At 28.1% G+C, this 15,429-nt stretch overlaps 1 protein-coding gene across 2 annotated transcripts; it reads right to left on the reverse strand.

Moving 5' to 3' along the window:
* Positions 1-2,118: 2,118 nt before the first annotated feature.
* Positions 2,119-6,592, reverse strand: LOC130935564 (protein WVD2-like 5). 2 transcript variants are annotated; one of them, XM_057865362.1, is made up of 10 exons: positions 6,323-6,591; positions 5,559-5,599; positions 5,124-5,391; positions 4,800-5,036; positions 4,609-4,649; positions 4,432-4,503; positions 4,234-4,327; positions 4,055-4,126; positions 3,863-3,973; positions 2,119-3,056 (listed from the first exon to the last, which is right to left on the reverse strand). In XM_057865362.1, exons 3-10 carry the CDS (start codon positions 5,376-5,378, stop codon positions 2,541-2,543), a joined length of 1,398 nt encoding a protein of 465 aa, XP_057721345.1. In that variant the 5' UTR covers positions 5,379-5,391; positions 5,559-5,599; positions 6,323-6,591; the 3' UTR covers positions 2,119-2,540. The 2 variants fall into 2 exon arrangements, with proteins under 2 accessions (XP_057721345.1, XP_057721346.1); XM_057865363.1 differs by lacking the exon at positions 5,559-5,599 and having other exon boundaries at positions 6,323-6,592.
* Between the last annotated feature and the right edge of the window lie 8,837 nt (positions 6,593-15,429).

Consider the following 15,429-nt stretch of genomic DNA (forward strand, 5'->3'; position numbering starts at 1 on the left):
ATTTATTGAATATATGGTATAATAAATACAAACTAATTAATAAAATTATTATGAAACTAAATAAATAATTTTAAATATAATTTATTATTAATAATAATAACCTGATGATTTATTATTAGTATTATGAAATCGATCATTTTCACAATAAAGTAAAAAATAATGAACACATTATTTGATATATACTAAATTTTTTTTGAGTAATAGCAAACTTAATTTTTATCTCTTTAAACTAAATTAATAATTTCATTTGATATCTTTGAGTGTCTATAATATATATTATAGACACTATTTATAAACTCAACAAACTCAAAGATATCAATAATATTATTAATCTATTAATAATACATATTGTTTTAAGATTATAGATCGATGAAGATTTATCAATATAAAAATAATATAAATTAATTAAAATTTTACGTATATTAAAATTTAATTACTTGCATAGTATAACTAATAATTAAATTTATATATATTTTACTTAAAATCATTATATATGACTATATATACAAGCAATTGAATTTTAATTTACACAAAATTTTAATTAATCTATATTATTCTTATAATGATAAATTTTTATTGATTTAATCTTATGATAATATATATTATTAATAGATTAATAATATTATTAATGCTTTGAATTTGTTAAGTTTATAAATAGTCTCCATAATTTATACATATATTATGTTTTATTTCATTTCGTATTAATAGTCTGCTGATAGTGTATTTTAGTTGAAAGATGTCAAATAGAATTATTAATATAGTTTAAAAAGATCAAAATTAAGTTTGTTATAACTCAGAAAAATTTTACTATGTATCAAATAATATGTTTATTAGTTTCTATTTTATTGTAAAAATTACATAGATCATAATACTAATAGTATATCATAGGATTATTATTAGTATTAATGTATTATCTGTATTTTAATGTTTATTATTTATATATTTAAAAATTATTTATTTAGTTTGATAATATATGATTTTTTAAATTTGAATAATTTACTAAATTAGTTTGTATTTATTATACCATATGTTTAATAATTTATTAAAAAAATAATATAATGAATAAAAAATCATTTGAAAAAGATATTATTTAAAGAATAAGGACAAATAGACCCTTAACCAATTTGAATTTAGAGACAATTAGACCATGTTCATTTCTAATAGCTCAGCCAAGTAACCTAATATGTCATCGTTTCTCATCAAAACTTAACGGAAAAACACCTACAATGCGTTATGTCACAGAAACAAAGAACAAATACCAAAATAGAATATTTTTATTTTAAGAGATCACATTGTCATTATGAAAAAATAGATAGGAACCAAATTAGTAATTCACTCACATAGAAATTAAAAGTCTCTCTGTGTCCTAATATATCAACGGACTGAACGGAGAATTGGAGTTTGTGGATTTGACTCCTCTAAAATACACAAAATAGCACTCTGTTGCAAACAATAGTCCATAAAATAGAAGTTATTAATTCTATGCTGCTTAACTCTTCACCGAATTTTATGTAGTTTAGAAAAGTAAAACTCCAGGTTACTGAAATGATGTTTCTCTTATAATTTTAAGATTCAAATTACGAGCATAAGCATTTCAATAAAATGAGAATAGAGTGAAGGCTTAAAAACTCCACCATACCAACTAAACCCACATTCATCACAATCACAATTTGCAGAATGAGTAACAAGTCATTTAAGTTCATTTATAAAAATAGTTTAATTACACCACTAAAACTAGTAACAATAACCCTGAAAATTCCATACCAATTTTCATAGATAAACTATAAGTTTACATATAAAGCTTGCTAATAAAAATTTGGTGATACTCCTATCTTTACATGAAGATGGCATTGTAAATTATTAGATGGTTTAATATGTTTGACTGAATCATCTAACAGTTCACAATGTCATCTTTTATACGAAGACGATCATAGGAACATTACCCTAAAAGTCTCTCCCCCCCACCCCCCGCCCGGGGCGGTCCTCTTTTTCCTTTCTCCCACTTCACCCTCTAACCAGACACACCAAGTAACTAAGGGTAACAATTAGAGCTGAAAATCGATCTAGTCTTACCTAATAGCCAATAGAGAGATTTGATCCGTATAATTTAGCACAAGGTGACCACAAAAACAAACATCTTGTACATTTTGACAATGTCAGTTGTTTTAACAAAGCAAGCCCTGAACAAAATTCACTTGTACCATCATCAGCTGCCAAACTTTTTCTTCAATTTGTTTTCATCAAACTATATCAACTGAACAGAACAAGTGCTGCATACCCAAAATTAAGATCAACTACAATTTATAACCTGACAAAATAGCTACATACATTGCTGCAAGCAAGAAAGGAGAATTTCATAAGGACCAAACCAGCAAGCTTGAGAGAGTAAACACAGAAAAAAAAGTGCTGCTTGGACAAAATGACAACACAAACCATAATGCAAATCTGCAAGCCTCCATTGTCAATTAATCTTTGTTTATATGCTTTTATGATATTCACCAGATGAATCTATCCATTTCTCATGTAATATGCTGTTTCGCTTAATGCTCAGCTGTGATCGGTTTTTGCATGAGCTGAGGGTTCTCTTCAACTTCTATATCACCATTTACCTGAAGTTCTGCTTCATCTGGATCGTCAGAAGGGACTGCCCTAGGAGGTAGAGCTTCAATGTTCCCACTGATTGAAGTAGTATTCTCTTCATTTTTTGTAGCCACCTTAACTTTCTCCTCTCCGGCAGTAGCACTAGATGAGTTGGTATCTTTTTTTGTTGCACTAGGCAAGGTCTTATCGCCCTTCACCACCTTAGATTTAGTTGTTGCAGCTGTTGAATTGGAAGATCGTATCCTTTCAGAAGCTAGTCGAGTAGGAAGAGATTTCCTTGGCGGTTTCTTTTGCTCAACTGGAACAGTTTCTTTAGTCAATTTACCCTGAGATGCCTTCTCGTCCAGACTTAACCGACCCTGTTGAGAACTGCTGCTAGTATTTCCATCTGAGTCTGGATTTGTTGAGCCCTTTTTACGACCAAGCTTGGGGGATTTTGCCCTTGTAGTTGGTATCTACGTCAATAATGTTCAAATTATTATAATATTAAATTTTCTGATTGATAAGACAAAACATTACACAACAAGAATAAAAGAGAATATCAATGATCCAGAAGAATTTAAAATTATATAGCTGCACTCAATCAGATAATTCACCCAAGGATTTAATTTGAATGCATTTTGCCAATATATAAAAGTTTTAGAAATAAATCTAATTATGTAGCTACATCAACCTAAAGTGTGACCCAGCCACCACTATATTAAACAAAAATTATTAAAAACAGAATAATTTCATTGAATGGCAGTGTCACAGCATACTGTATCACGATCCAAATCTAGAGGTTCCCCATGGATATTGAAGAAAGCAGTTAACTGATATGAAGAGTAATATCTGAATTGGTAATTCTAGTTTAGTTTTGAGAATGCTTTGAGATCTGCCAAATGAAATTGACATCATAATGAACATCAATATAAGAAGTATGCATCTCAACTCTCATACATATGACATAAATAGCTAACCTTTTATTTTACCTATCAACCATTTTGTGATCACAGGATACTTAAGAACATCAGAGAAACTTATACAACAAAGTGACAGAAAATGATGTCTAGAAGTGGATACAGTAGGAAGAAAGCTTCCATCAGCAAAATAGCTTGGTTCCGTGCACCCTTTCATTCACATAGCAGCACAGATATAGAATACATACATAAAATATAGCTTCAGATGAACAAAAAATCTTCTGCAACTAATTAGTGCCTACTGCAGAAGCATGAATCATGCAGAGGACCATACACATTCAAGAGAGAGAGAGAGAGATTACCTTCTTGAGCTCCACCTTAGGAGGAGGAGGCTCCTGGTAGAAACTTGGCATTGGAGTTGCTTTAAATGTTAGACTCTTCCTAAGCATCTTAATCTCGGCTTCTTGAGTCTCCTACAAAGAAGTTAAAGATTGGCATGATTAAATGGCAAACTCCACAATCTAGATTTAACGTCAGATGTCAAATATTCTCACCTTGGATTTTGCTTGCATGTTACTCTTCTCCACCTCCTTTTGATGAATCTTTTCCTCAAGTTTGGTGTAAAACTGCCCTCCAAAATACCATTTTGTTTATTAGCTACAAGGCTACAACCTTATTTGGGAAAATAATAATAGTAAAAAAAAATCCAAAGTAAGTGCTAACATATATTTACCTCTTTTCTTCTCTCAGCTCGCTCACCACACTTGAAACTGAATCCATAGTTCGGAAGTGTCCCCACCCTACGTGGTTTGTCATCTTCTGCACCGCTATTTCAGAATAGATTAAAGATAAACCACGATAACACAGCATCACATTCCTCTTTTCACTTATGCGGAACAATAATATATAAACCCACTTTTTAAAAGGATACACTGAAGATTCTGTTTCTCCGTGAGCTTTCTCAGAGGGTCCCTTTTTCACTGATTTTGTTTTTGTATTCTCCCTGTATCCAGTATATTATAGTCCACCAGTCAGCTAATTACAATAATCAATTCTATGTGAGTTTCATATGATGAAACATTCACAAATAAATGAAAACATTACGGACGTTGGTATCTCAGAAGATGCTGCTTCGGATTTTGAAGAGTGCTAAGATACACAAAACACAAAATCATCAGTGATGCATTTAAATAGACAGAATAGAAAAGGAAAAAAGAAAGAAGGTATGTAAAGCATGAATGGTTATCTGAGTTCCCAAGTAAACATTTTGGAAAGCAAACAAATTTAACCAGTGTTTACCTTGGACGATTGATTCTGCCGATCATTAAATGACCTGGTTTTAGCAGGCTGTCGTGGACGAGCTGAAGCACCATTTGAAACAGCAGATGTGGTCTCTTCAGCTTTTCCATCTTTTCCCCTTCTCACTGAACTAGAATGTACACCTCTGGAACTTGGTGCTTTGGTATTGTTATTCTTCACAGGAGCCTTCCGTGCTTTTGATTGCTGTGTTTGGTCTTTGGCTTTCGATTCCTCTTCCTAGAATTGAGCACACACATGAGATCTGAATAATATAGCTAACTAATGAAACCAACTCCAGTAAAACAAAAACTTCTCAGTTCTCACCTTTGAATTGGTAACATTATTTCCTCTCATGTAGTCATTAGATTCTTCATTTTCTCTCGTAGATGAGTCATCAGTTGTAATGCTATCATGCTGGTTGGAATTTTCAGTTGGAGACGCAGCTTCTGTATTTTGGGTGACACTGTGGTCTACATCATTCAAAGCGATGCCATTCTCTTGTTTTTCAGGTTCCTCAAAAGCACCATTTTGGTGGACCTTTTCTACCCCATCATCAGGTGAAAGGTTATTTGGATCCATCACTCGCACAAAGCTACAATTTTCACAAAAACAATGAATAGCCGCTTAGAAATACAAGAATGTTATAGTAAACAAATTTATCATCACCAGTGCCAGTGTTATTTTCTCACAAAAGTTCTTCCTTTTCCTTATCCACATTGCAAATTTAAATAAAGGGTATACTCTGAAATGTCCACTTACCCACTCGAAGGAACTAGGACTGAGATGATAAAATAGAAGACCTGTAAGGTTGTTTCAAAAGTTACTTACCAGTCAAATTGAATAAAGCAACACAGTCATCATAATTCAAAAGTGTTGCATTTTTTATTCTTTCCCAAGTGGGAAACGTACAAATTCAAAATCATTTATCACTGAAAAATATATACAAACAATTCATTTCCATGGGATGGAGATTCATCAATAATGTTTAATATTTTGTTTGTATAGTCTCATAAGTAATGCTCGCTTGTTTACCTAATGCACAAAGAAAAGTTCGGAAGAGTGAAAATTCATTCCTATCAGAATAGATGAAACAAAACCAGACCTCAAATAATTGAAAGTGCTGATACAATTGAAATTGAAACATCCAAATTGACACACTTATGCTGCATTTGCTTCATCAACCAATTAGAAAAGGCACTTGTTACTACTAAGCCAAACATGAACAATACACGATTGATGACTACAACTGCAAATAAATCCAATGCCTAAATACACAAACAAACAAAAAAACAAAATAATCAATCAAATAATAACCCCAATCCCCATTTTTGTGACCGCATATTCGTCATCGTCATCATCACCATCATAATCATAATCTTAGTCATAATAATAACAAAACAAATCGGCACAAAAAATACTAATCTCATTTAAGTTGACGGTTTTCAAAATTAAAAGAAAAAAGAACATTCGATCAGTTTCTGACAGTAAGCGAGTGAAATTCAACGGAGTCAAGATAGGTTTACCTGGTAAAAAGGATAGTCAAAATGCCATGAAAGATTGGATAGAGAACACCATTGATAGATTGATAGTAGAGAGAGAGAGATCTAAGAGAAAGAAAAACGCAGAATTAGAAATGGTGAAGAAGAAGAAGAAGAAGCAGAGGATCACGATCAGAAGATCCACCACAAACACACACTACTATTACAGCATCAAGATCCGTAACACTGAAACTGTAGTTGTTGCTCGTCGATTTATCTAATTTATTTTTTTATTTCTTTTTTTTAATATTGATAATATTTTTATTGTATAATTATTTTTATTATTATTGAAAAAAAAAAAAAAAGAGGTGAAGAAGAAAGATTGCAAGAGAGAGAGAGAGGGAGAGAGAGAAAGAGAGAGAGGAGCGGTTTTCAAATCCAATAACGAGTGAAGTCGCTTTCTTTATTTTTTATTTATTTTTTTATTTTTTTCTGTGAAGTCAGAGAAGAAAGAGAGAGAGGCACGAAGTGAAGAGTGAAGAGTGAAGAGTGCAGTTAACGGTGGAAAAGAAAACATGTCTTTACGGTTTCCACGGAAATGAGCAGGCACGGTTACTTAACTTCCTACTACTGTGCCACCCACGTACCACGTGATTTTCAACTGGCCATCACAGATATCAAAATTACGCCAGCATATTATGTTTATGCATAATTAATTAATTATCACGAAAAAATATAATTTTAATTTTGATGCGTATACAAAATAATTTTATAAATATTAATAAAAATATTTTTTATATTAATAATTAAAAAATAAAATTAAATAATGATATAAAATATATATTTAATATTATAATTTTTAATTTTAATGTATTATAAAATAATTTTATATATACATCAGTAAAAATAATTATATATTATATTAATTGTGTGATTCAAATAAAAGAATAAGATTGAATGAATATGTTAATTTTTTAAAATTAAATTCTTTTATTATTTTATTTTAAAAGATTTGATTATTTTTAATTATAATAAAGTTAGTATTTATAATTTTTTGTTATACTGATAATAAAAAACTAAAAACTGATTAAATTCGTTATTTGACTTTAATTTTAGAGATTTTTTTCCTTAAACAATACAAACGCTAAACTGGAAATAAAGTACAATATTAGAACATTAACTTCTTTGGAAAATGAAATGGATAGAAATAGGAAAAATATTTCTATTTTGCAATATATTTTGTTTAATTTTATCTTCATCCACATGCATGTGAGTCACTTAGGCAGGCAGGGTTTATTTGTTTTGAGATAAAAATTAAGAGATTGAAATAGAAATTGGGAGTTTGATATTTTAATGTCATATTTGTTGACTCTATTTTCAAAATTTTAATATTTTAGTATTTTTAAAAAGTAGAGATACAAAAAGCTAATTTTAATATTTCAATATTTTTAAAAAGTAGAAACACAAAAAATTGAAATTTTAATAATATTTTATACTCAAAATATTTATATCTTAATTAATTAATTCTAATTTTATTTTTTATGAAAATTAAATTAAAATTTTATTTTTATTTTAATTTTTATCTCTCACTTTATACTAAATATAATAATAAAACTTATTTCAATTTTTATCTATCAATTTCTCTCCGTCTCAATCTTTTAATCTCTATCTTTTTTTCAAATGCTACCTTATAAAAATCAATGTTTTGTATATTTTTTTGATACATTAATAACAATATTTTAGAACATCCCAAACTAAAAAAAAAAAAGGTTGTGTTATTATTTTATGGGGAATGCTAGGGGGACAATGACTTTGTTGAACAATATGAACAACCACCAATCAAATAAAAACACACTACACCTCCAAATTAACCCTCTAAATTTTAATATTAAAATAACCATCCGTACACTAGTAAAATGAACATCCGATATATCTATTGTTTACATTGTTTAATATTTTCATTGTTCACCTATATTTTTCCTTATTTTATTGATTGATGTGGCAAACCCGTCTCTAGCTCAGTGGGTAAGAGCTCATATCAGGTAGTTTGGAATATAATAGTAGTTAGCATGTGCAACTTGAGAAATTATATAAAATAAAAAAAAAAGGAACATTGAAAAATTAACATGACCGGTAATGAACAAATGATTATATAGCACCAAATTAATTACTCTAAAAGGATAATTAATTAGTTTCTAATATGGATGTATTTGCATGGATATGATTATGGTTGATGACTGATGAGGACCTGGTTTAGTCTTATGCCTATTTGTCTTTATGAAAGATCGAATAATGCTTGGTTGTTAGTTGTTACACTTTTAATTAAGACTTTTGTATGTAGCATTTGCATATAATTTAGGCAACAACTAGGAGAGGCCTATTTGAATATAATTTTGCGGTATCTAGTTATTAAACGAAAATTTTGTGGATTAAAAATGACTAAAACTTTTCTAACTTTGTTTATATATAAATTAAAGTTTACTTGTTACACCGACGATAATATAAAATAATTTATATGGTCATCATTTAAAATTTTCTTTTAAATGATTATTCGTCTATTCAGATAGTAAATACTAAAAACAATTATTTGAACAAATTCAGTTTGGCTAATGTTAATGTGCTTGAAAAAAGAAAGAAAAAGTATAATGTTCTTTGAAAATTAATTTGCTATTAAAAATAAAAATATAAAATATCTTTAATTTTCAATTTTAAATTTTAAATATTAAATTTTAAATATAAATTATTGATATAAAATATAATAAATTTAAATTAAAATCTATTTAATTAACAAAAAGATTAGTATTCTTTACTCGATGAAAAAATATTAAGTGACAAATTATTTTTGTAACGAAATTTAATTAAAATTTTTTATGTATTTTCTCTTTTTTGTATTAATGTTTTTGTGTTAATAAGTTATTTGACTTAATTAAACTTAATTACTAAAATAATTTATTTGGGAGAAAATTCAGGTGAGGTCGACTTTATGTGAAGTTGATATTTAAGAGTCGTTAGATGAAAATTTAGTCAAATCAGTTAAATCACTTAATGGCTCTCAGATATCAATTTCACGTGAAATCGACTGCACTTGAGTTTCACCATTTTTATCGAATAAAAAATATTTAAGGATTAACTACTAAATTGGTTTAATACAAAAAAAAAAAAAAATTCTAAAGATAAACAAAGTTGGTATGTGTTGGACCCCTTTCAATTTAATAACACCTTTTTGTGCAGGCTGTTCCTAGTTAGCCTTATTAATAATCAATTGATGTAATCATGCTTTCTTTTCATGTGACAAATAAAGAGATTAAAGCGTTAATATAATGTGGCCAGAGGCCATTATTTATATAGACTCTACCAAAGGAATTGCACATTATAGGGCCACATGTAGGGTCAAACAGAGTTTAGTTTAATTAAGCACTAATATTATTTTCTTGATTTGCTAATTAATTTGCTTAATGGATTGTAACACCAACATGACAAGACATGTATACTTTTCTGCCAAGTTGGATGCCATAAAGATAGGGCTTGGGACCGTATCAAACAAAGATTGATTTTGTTGTGGCGTTCATGGAATATTATTTAGTAATTTTTTTCCCTTTTAGATGCTCTGGTTAAATGATAGAATAAAATATTGTATATTTATGTATATTGTTAGAAGATCCAAATTTACAGTAGTACCCTTGGTGATTTTATGAATTGGTTTCTCTATTAACATGTGTCAAGTAAAATCATCTTAATATATACATTATTGCTAAATTTTGCACTAGATACAGAGATTAATAACAATTGAAATATAATCAATTTCACCAAAAAAAGAATGCAACAAATCCATGATGATTCAAATAGTAAAAAAGTTTTAATCACTAAGTCTAGTATTCATTAATGAAATTATTGTATCACAAATAGTGATCAATGTTTACAAACAATTTTATCTGAATTTCTCTTGCTCTATATATCTTTGGTCCTTTACCTACCTTTATTAGGAACAATTGAGGGCCTTTTTTCCTTTTTTTATTCGTTTTCAGTTAAATTACCGATACTTAATTTATTTACCAAAAGTTCGATTAAATTAACTTGAATTAACTGAGATTTTATAAAAGAGATTAGGGTCTCCCAATTTATTTATTTTTTTAATTTGAAGACAAGAATGTAGATACACAACAAATGTATGTGGTCCAAACTTCCAAATATCTTCTTCAGGAATTACAAAAAAGAACATAGACTCTATTACTTCCTTTTTAAAGTATAATTTTATTTTTCATCTCTTATTTATTTATTTATTTTTGGGTTATCCGATCTACTGCACCAACTTTTATTCAATCATTCAGTGAAATTTTATACCTTTGTAAAATGAAAAAAAGAGAGAGAGAGAGAGAATTGATTTCTTTGATGATGCAGCAGAGAAGATAACCTAGGAATATGCAAGAAGTGGGTGGTGGGTGTCTTTAGAACCTTCAATTTATAAGCTCACTATTGCTTTCCTTTGTCCCAAGGAAACAATGACATGCATGTTAATCCAAGCAACCAAATGCCTCAAAAAGACAAAAGCCTACGTTGATTGATAAATCATAATAATATCAATTATTATTTCATTTGATATTAACATTAACAAGTTATTAGGACGTGCGTGGGGGCATAAGTTTAGATATCTATTTTAATTTACCCCCTTTTTTTCCCTAGTGAATCATTAATATCTGAACCTTATTTCAGAAATTCAATTATATAAAAGCTACGAGTTTTCTAATGAATATTTTTCATTCTTAAAACTCAAACCTAAAACTATTGGTTAATGAATTAGAAAACGTGTGATGAAATTTGTTGGCATACCGTAGAAATGATATGTTAGCCATTCTTTGTAGATTAGTGAAGTATTGCATCAAATGAATCAGGTTTGGAGTTAGGTTTAGATTGCTCCATAAGTTCATAGGGAGTGGATCCTCTCCAATAAAAAAAATTGAATGATGTCAATTGTGATTTCTTACCCTTCAATGCTTTTTCTTTTATATTTAATTTTGGTCCCACTTATAAAGTTAACGGTAGGAGATCACACTGTATTTTTTCAAGTGTTAAAAAAATTGGAGAGATCCATTTCCTAAGTCCATATCTACCTATTCCTAGATAAAATTATGTGTTTTTATCTAAAAAAAGTCTTTGTTTTTTGTCATTAAATCATGTGCTTAACTCATTTTAATTAACAACTTTTATAATTTTTTATTTTTAATTTTATAACTATGGTATGAGTATTGGTATTGGAAGCTCAGTTTGTGTTGTTTTAATTTTGTGGTGATTCCTTGTTTAGAATTTTTGTTAATAATTTTATATATTGATTATGAAATGAAATACGTTTGAATATATGTGCGTAAATTTTTTTCGTAAGTGACGTTAATAAGATAAATTGAATATCAAATTAAATAATTTTTTATTAAATAAATAAATTGTACATTTTATTTATTAAAAAATTATTTTTAAATAAATTAATTAAATGTTTTCTGTTCTAGAATACTAAAAAATAATAAAAATTTTATTTGAAAATATATATAATTTAGGAAGTATATATTAATTTACAAAATATTATTTATCTTATTTACAATACAAATGAGATAAATTATATTACAAATATTAATTTTTTTAGTTGTTTTATGGTCTAATTAATATACATATCAAGTATTTTTTAATTTTATTTTAAATTCTTGATATTAATTTGTAAACGAAATTTAGTTAATTAAAATTTGACTTATTTTATTTATATTTGATATATATTCATACTTATGTCATTATCACTATAAATAAGATCTATAATAAAATATAAAAATATAATTTTTTTTAAATTATATATATTGATAAATAAAACATGTATTATAATTATATATAAAAAATTCTAAATTAAACAATAATATCATTATTATTATTATTATTATTATTATTATTATTATTATTATTATTGATAATATGAATATTTTCACACGGAAAAACTTCACACATCTCACTTTTTGGATTTATTTCAATTTAGAAAAAAAAAAAGGTGAAACCTCTAAAACTATAGTCTGTTCAAACTGAAGTTTACTTTATATTATTATTAGATTTGATTATTTTGTTGGTTCTATAGTTTTACAAAATTTTTAATTAAATTTTCATATTTTTTTATTTGGGTTCTCGCACTATTTTTTTTTTCAATTAGGTCCTTTTTAACAGTAATTGACTTAATTTTATAGGAATCTACCTAAAAAAAATTAGTGCAGGGACCCAAATAAAAAAAAAAAGTATAGAAATCTAATTAAAAAAAATTAGTACGTACAAGGACTCAATTAAAAAGAAAAAAATATAGAGACCTAATTAAAAATTTTATAAAACTATAAGAACTAATAAAATAATTAAACTTTATTATTATTATTATTATTATTATTATTATTATTATTATTATTATTATTATTATTATTTTTGGGTTGATTTTGTCTTTTAGGTATTAATATCTGAATTTGATTATTGCTTAAAATCTAAACTAGTATCATAAAAATCCAACAAAAAAGGGGTTTGATCTCCCATAATTAATTAGTGTGGTAAAAAAAAAATTCTAATTTTATTGATTAGTATAGATTATTTGTAGATGGAGTAAAAACCTTATCTAAATCCAAACCTAACCCATCCTTTATAAAAATAGAAGAGTTCCAAAAAAAAAAACATAACGTGTAGCCATCCGTTATATGCCAACTCACTTCATCACATGAGGAAAAAAAATAGCATTATCACCGTAGCATTCACCTTAAAAGTAATGTCAAAAAAGGGGGTTTATTATTGTCACTTGACATTTGTTGAAACTACTCATATTATTATTAATTTCACGGATGATTCATATTGAGAGGGTTGGATAATGCTGCATTATGGTAATTCAAACCTGTGTCTTATTTGATAAATTCACCAATCATAGCAAAACAGATATTGATAATTTGAGACAATATTTTATAAAAAATTGTCAAAACTGAAGTTATCTTTTAGGTACCAGATATTTGGTCTGTTATTTAGATTACAAAACTAGTATTTTTACTAGTAATAATATTATAGAAATATAATTTTTTTTTAAATTATATTAATTTTATCTTGATATTATAGATTATAGTACAAAAAATTTATAGAATTAAACTATTTTTATAAAAAGGTCGTAGAAAAGTCACACAAAAAAAGTCGTAGAAAGACAAAAGTCTCGTCGACTAAGAAGACTAGAGTCTCTGTAGATAAAAAAATCAAATAATAAAATTTTTAATTATTATTTTCATGTGAAAGTGCTTAATTTTTTACTAATAATTAATTTTAATATTTATTATCTAAAATTTGAAAAAATTTAACATGTATACTTTTACAAATGATTAGATATTAAATTTGTTGCACAAATAAAAATAATTAATTTTATTTTTACTATTTAAAAATAATATTTTTTTCTCTATGTATATAAAAATGTAACTAGATATTAGCATAACAAAATTTATATTGATAGTTATAAAATAAACTCAAATTTATTTTTTAAAAAAAATAATTGAATCTTAATTCTAACTTTTAATTAGGATAAATTACTATGATAAAGCAAATGGCTCCCAAAATTACCTAGATCTTCCAAAACAAAAATAGCTACCTGAATATCCCAAGATACATTTCTATATAAATCGAATCTATTAAATTCGATTTATGGAAATCCGTATTAAATCTAAACTACTAGATTCGAATTGCATGCAAGTTATGCATAAGCTATAAATCAAAACAATATGATTCGATTTCTATATGCATGTAAATCGAAACAATAAAATTCGATTTCTTTATATACGTAAATCGAATCAAATGAGTTCGATTTATAAAAAAACGTGATCATTAAGGTAATTCGAATCCAATAGATTCGAATTATTATTTTTTACACTATGGGAGTAAATCAAATGCAGTTAATTCGATTTATACAATACTGGCATTTATAAATACTAGCTCAACGTGAAATTTTTACCATAGTGAGATTCACAATGGTTAGTGATGAGAGTTTTGTAACTCTTGTGCACTATAGAGGGTCCATTAAGAAAAAAATGCGATCAGGTATTAAGCTTACTGATAAGGACCCGCTTAGTATTTTTCTCAAACATTCGACAAGTTTTGCTGCGTTTAAGGATATTATACTCTAGAAACTAGGTTTGCTTGGCATCAAACGGGTGAAAAGTTGTTCTATAAAATTTCCATATCCGTGTTACATGATGATGTGAAGTATGATTCATTTGTTATTGGCAGTGACAAAGACTTGCAAGTTCTGCACAATTGTCGTCGTCAGTTTTTCGAGGTGAGGACTCCGAAACTGTTGGCTAAGCTTGTAGATGTGGTATCTAGTTCTGGATGTTCGAATCGGAATCCTCAATCCTCAGGACATCCTTCCTGCTCTAGTTTCGTGCCTGTTGGTGCCTCGTCGGTTGCGCCAGTCATTGCACCTGAGACAGGTTTAGTTGCTTCTCCTTCCTTTGTATTCAATCTAAACCGTATTGGTGATGCCGGATTTAGGGAGACTGGACTGTTGGGAGGTAGCATTTGCGATGCCCGGTTCTCCTGTAATGGTCCCGGTCTTTAGAGAGGTTGAAATACCCGATAGGGTTGAGAATGCACTTCACGATGATGATGATGATGTAGAGCCCACCACAATAGCGGATGACAGTGATGATGACACACCATGGCCAACTCCATATGTGGTGGGAGAGCATCTAATTCTAGTACTAATCAGTTCTCCCCACACTTTTCAGCTCTAGACTTGGATGCCATGTCACTTCAAGGAGATCCAGAAGTATCTGTTGGGTTCGGTACTAAAGAGACACAAAATACAGGAGTTGTGTCTGAATTTCAAGTGGGTTAGCAGTTTCAAGTGGTTCGATTTACGTGCATATAGAAATCGAATCTTATTGTTTCGATTTACATGCATATAGAACTCGAATAATATTGTTTCTATTTATAGCCTATGCACAACTTGCATGCAATTCGAATCTAGTAGTTTCGATTTAATACTAGTTTCTATAAATCGAATTTAATAGATTCGATATATATAAAAATGTATTTTGGAACATTCATGTACTCATTTTCATTTTGGGGGATTTAAGTAATTTTGGGAGTCATCTGATTTTTTATAGTAATTTATCCTT

Source organism: Arachis stenosperma, chromosome 6, assembly GCF_014773155.1.
Source record: "Arachis stenosperma cultivar V10309 chromosome 6, arast.V10309.gnm1.PFL2, whole genome shotgun sequence".
NCBI lineage: Eukaryota > Viridiplantae > Streptophyta > Magnoliopsida > Fabales > Fabaceae > Arachis > Arachis stenosperma.

What these genes read in the sequence shown, in the direction of transcription:
- LOC130935564 (XM_057865363.1), bottom strand. Translation starts at nt 5,378, where the DNA reads ATGGATCCAAATAACCTTTCACCTGATGATGGGGTAGAAAAGGTCCAC. An exon ending in GCATCTTCTGAGATACCAAC is followed by an intron (nt 4,504 to 4,608) that starts GTCCGTAATGTT and finishes TACTGGATACAG; the next exon opens with GGAGAATACAAAAACAAAAT. An exon ending in ACATGCAAGCAAAATCCAAG is followed by an intron (nt 3,974 to 4,054) that starts GTGAGAATATTT and finishes ACTTCTTTGTAG; the next exon opens with GAGACTCAAGAAGCCGAGAT.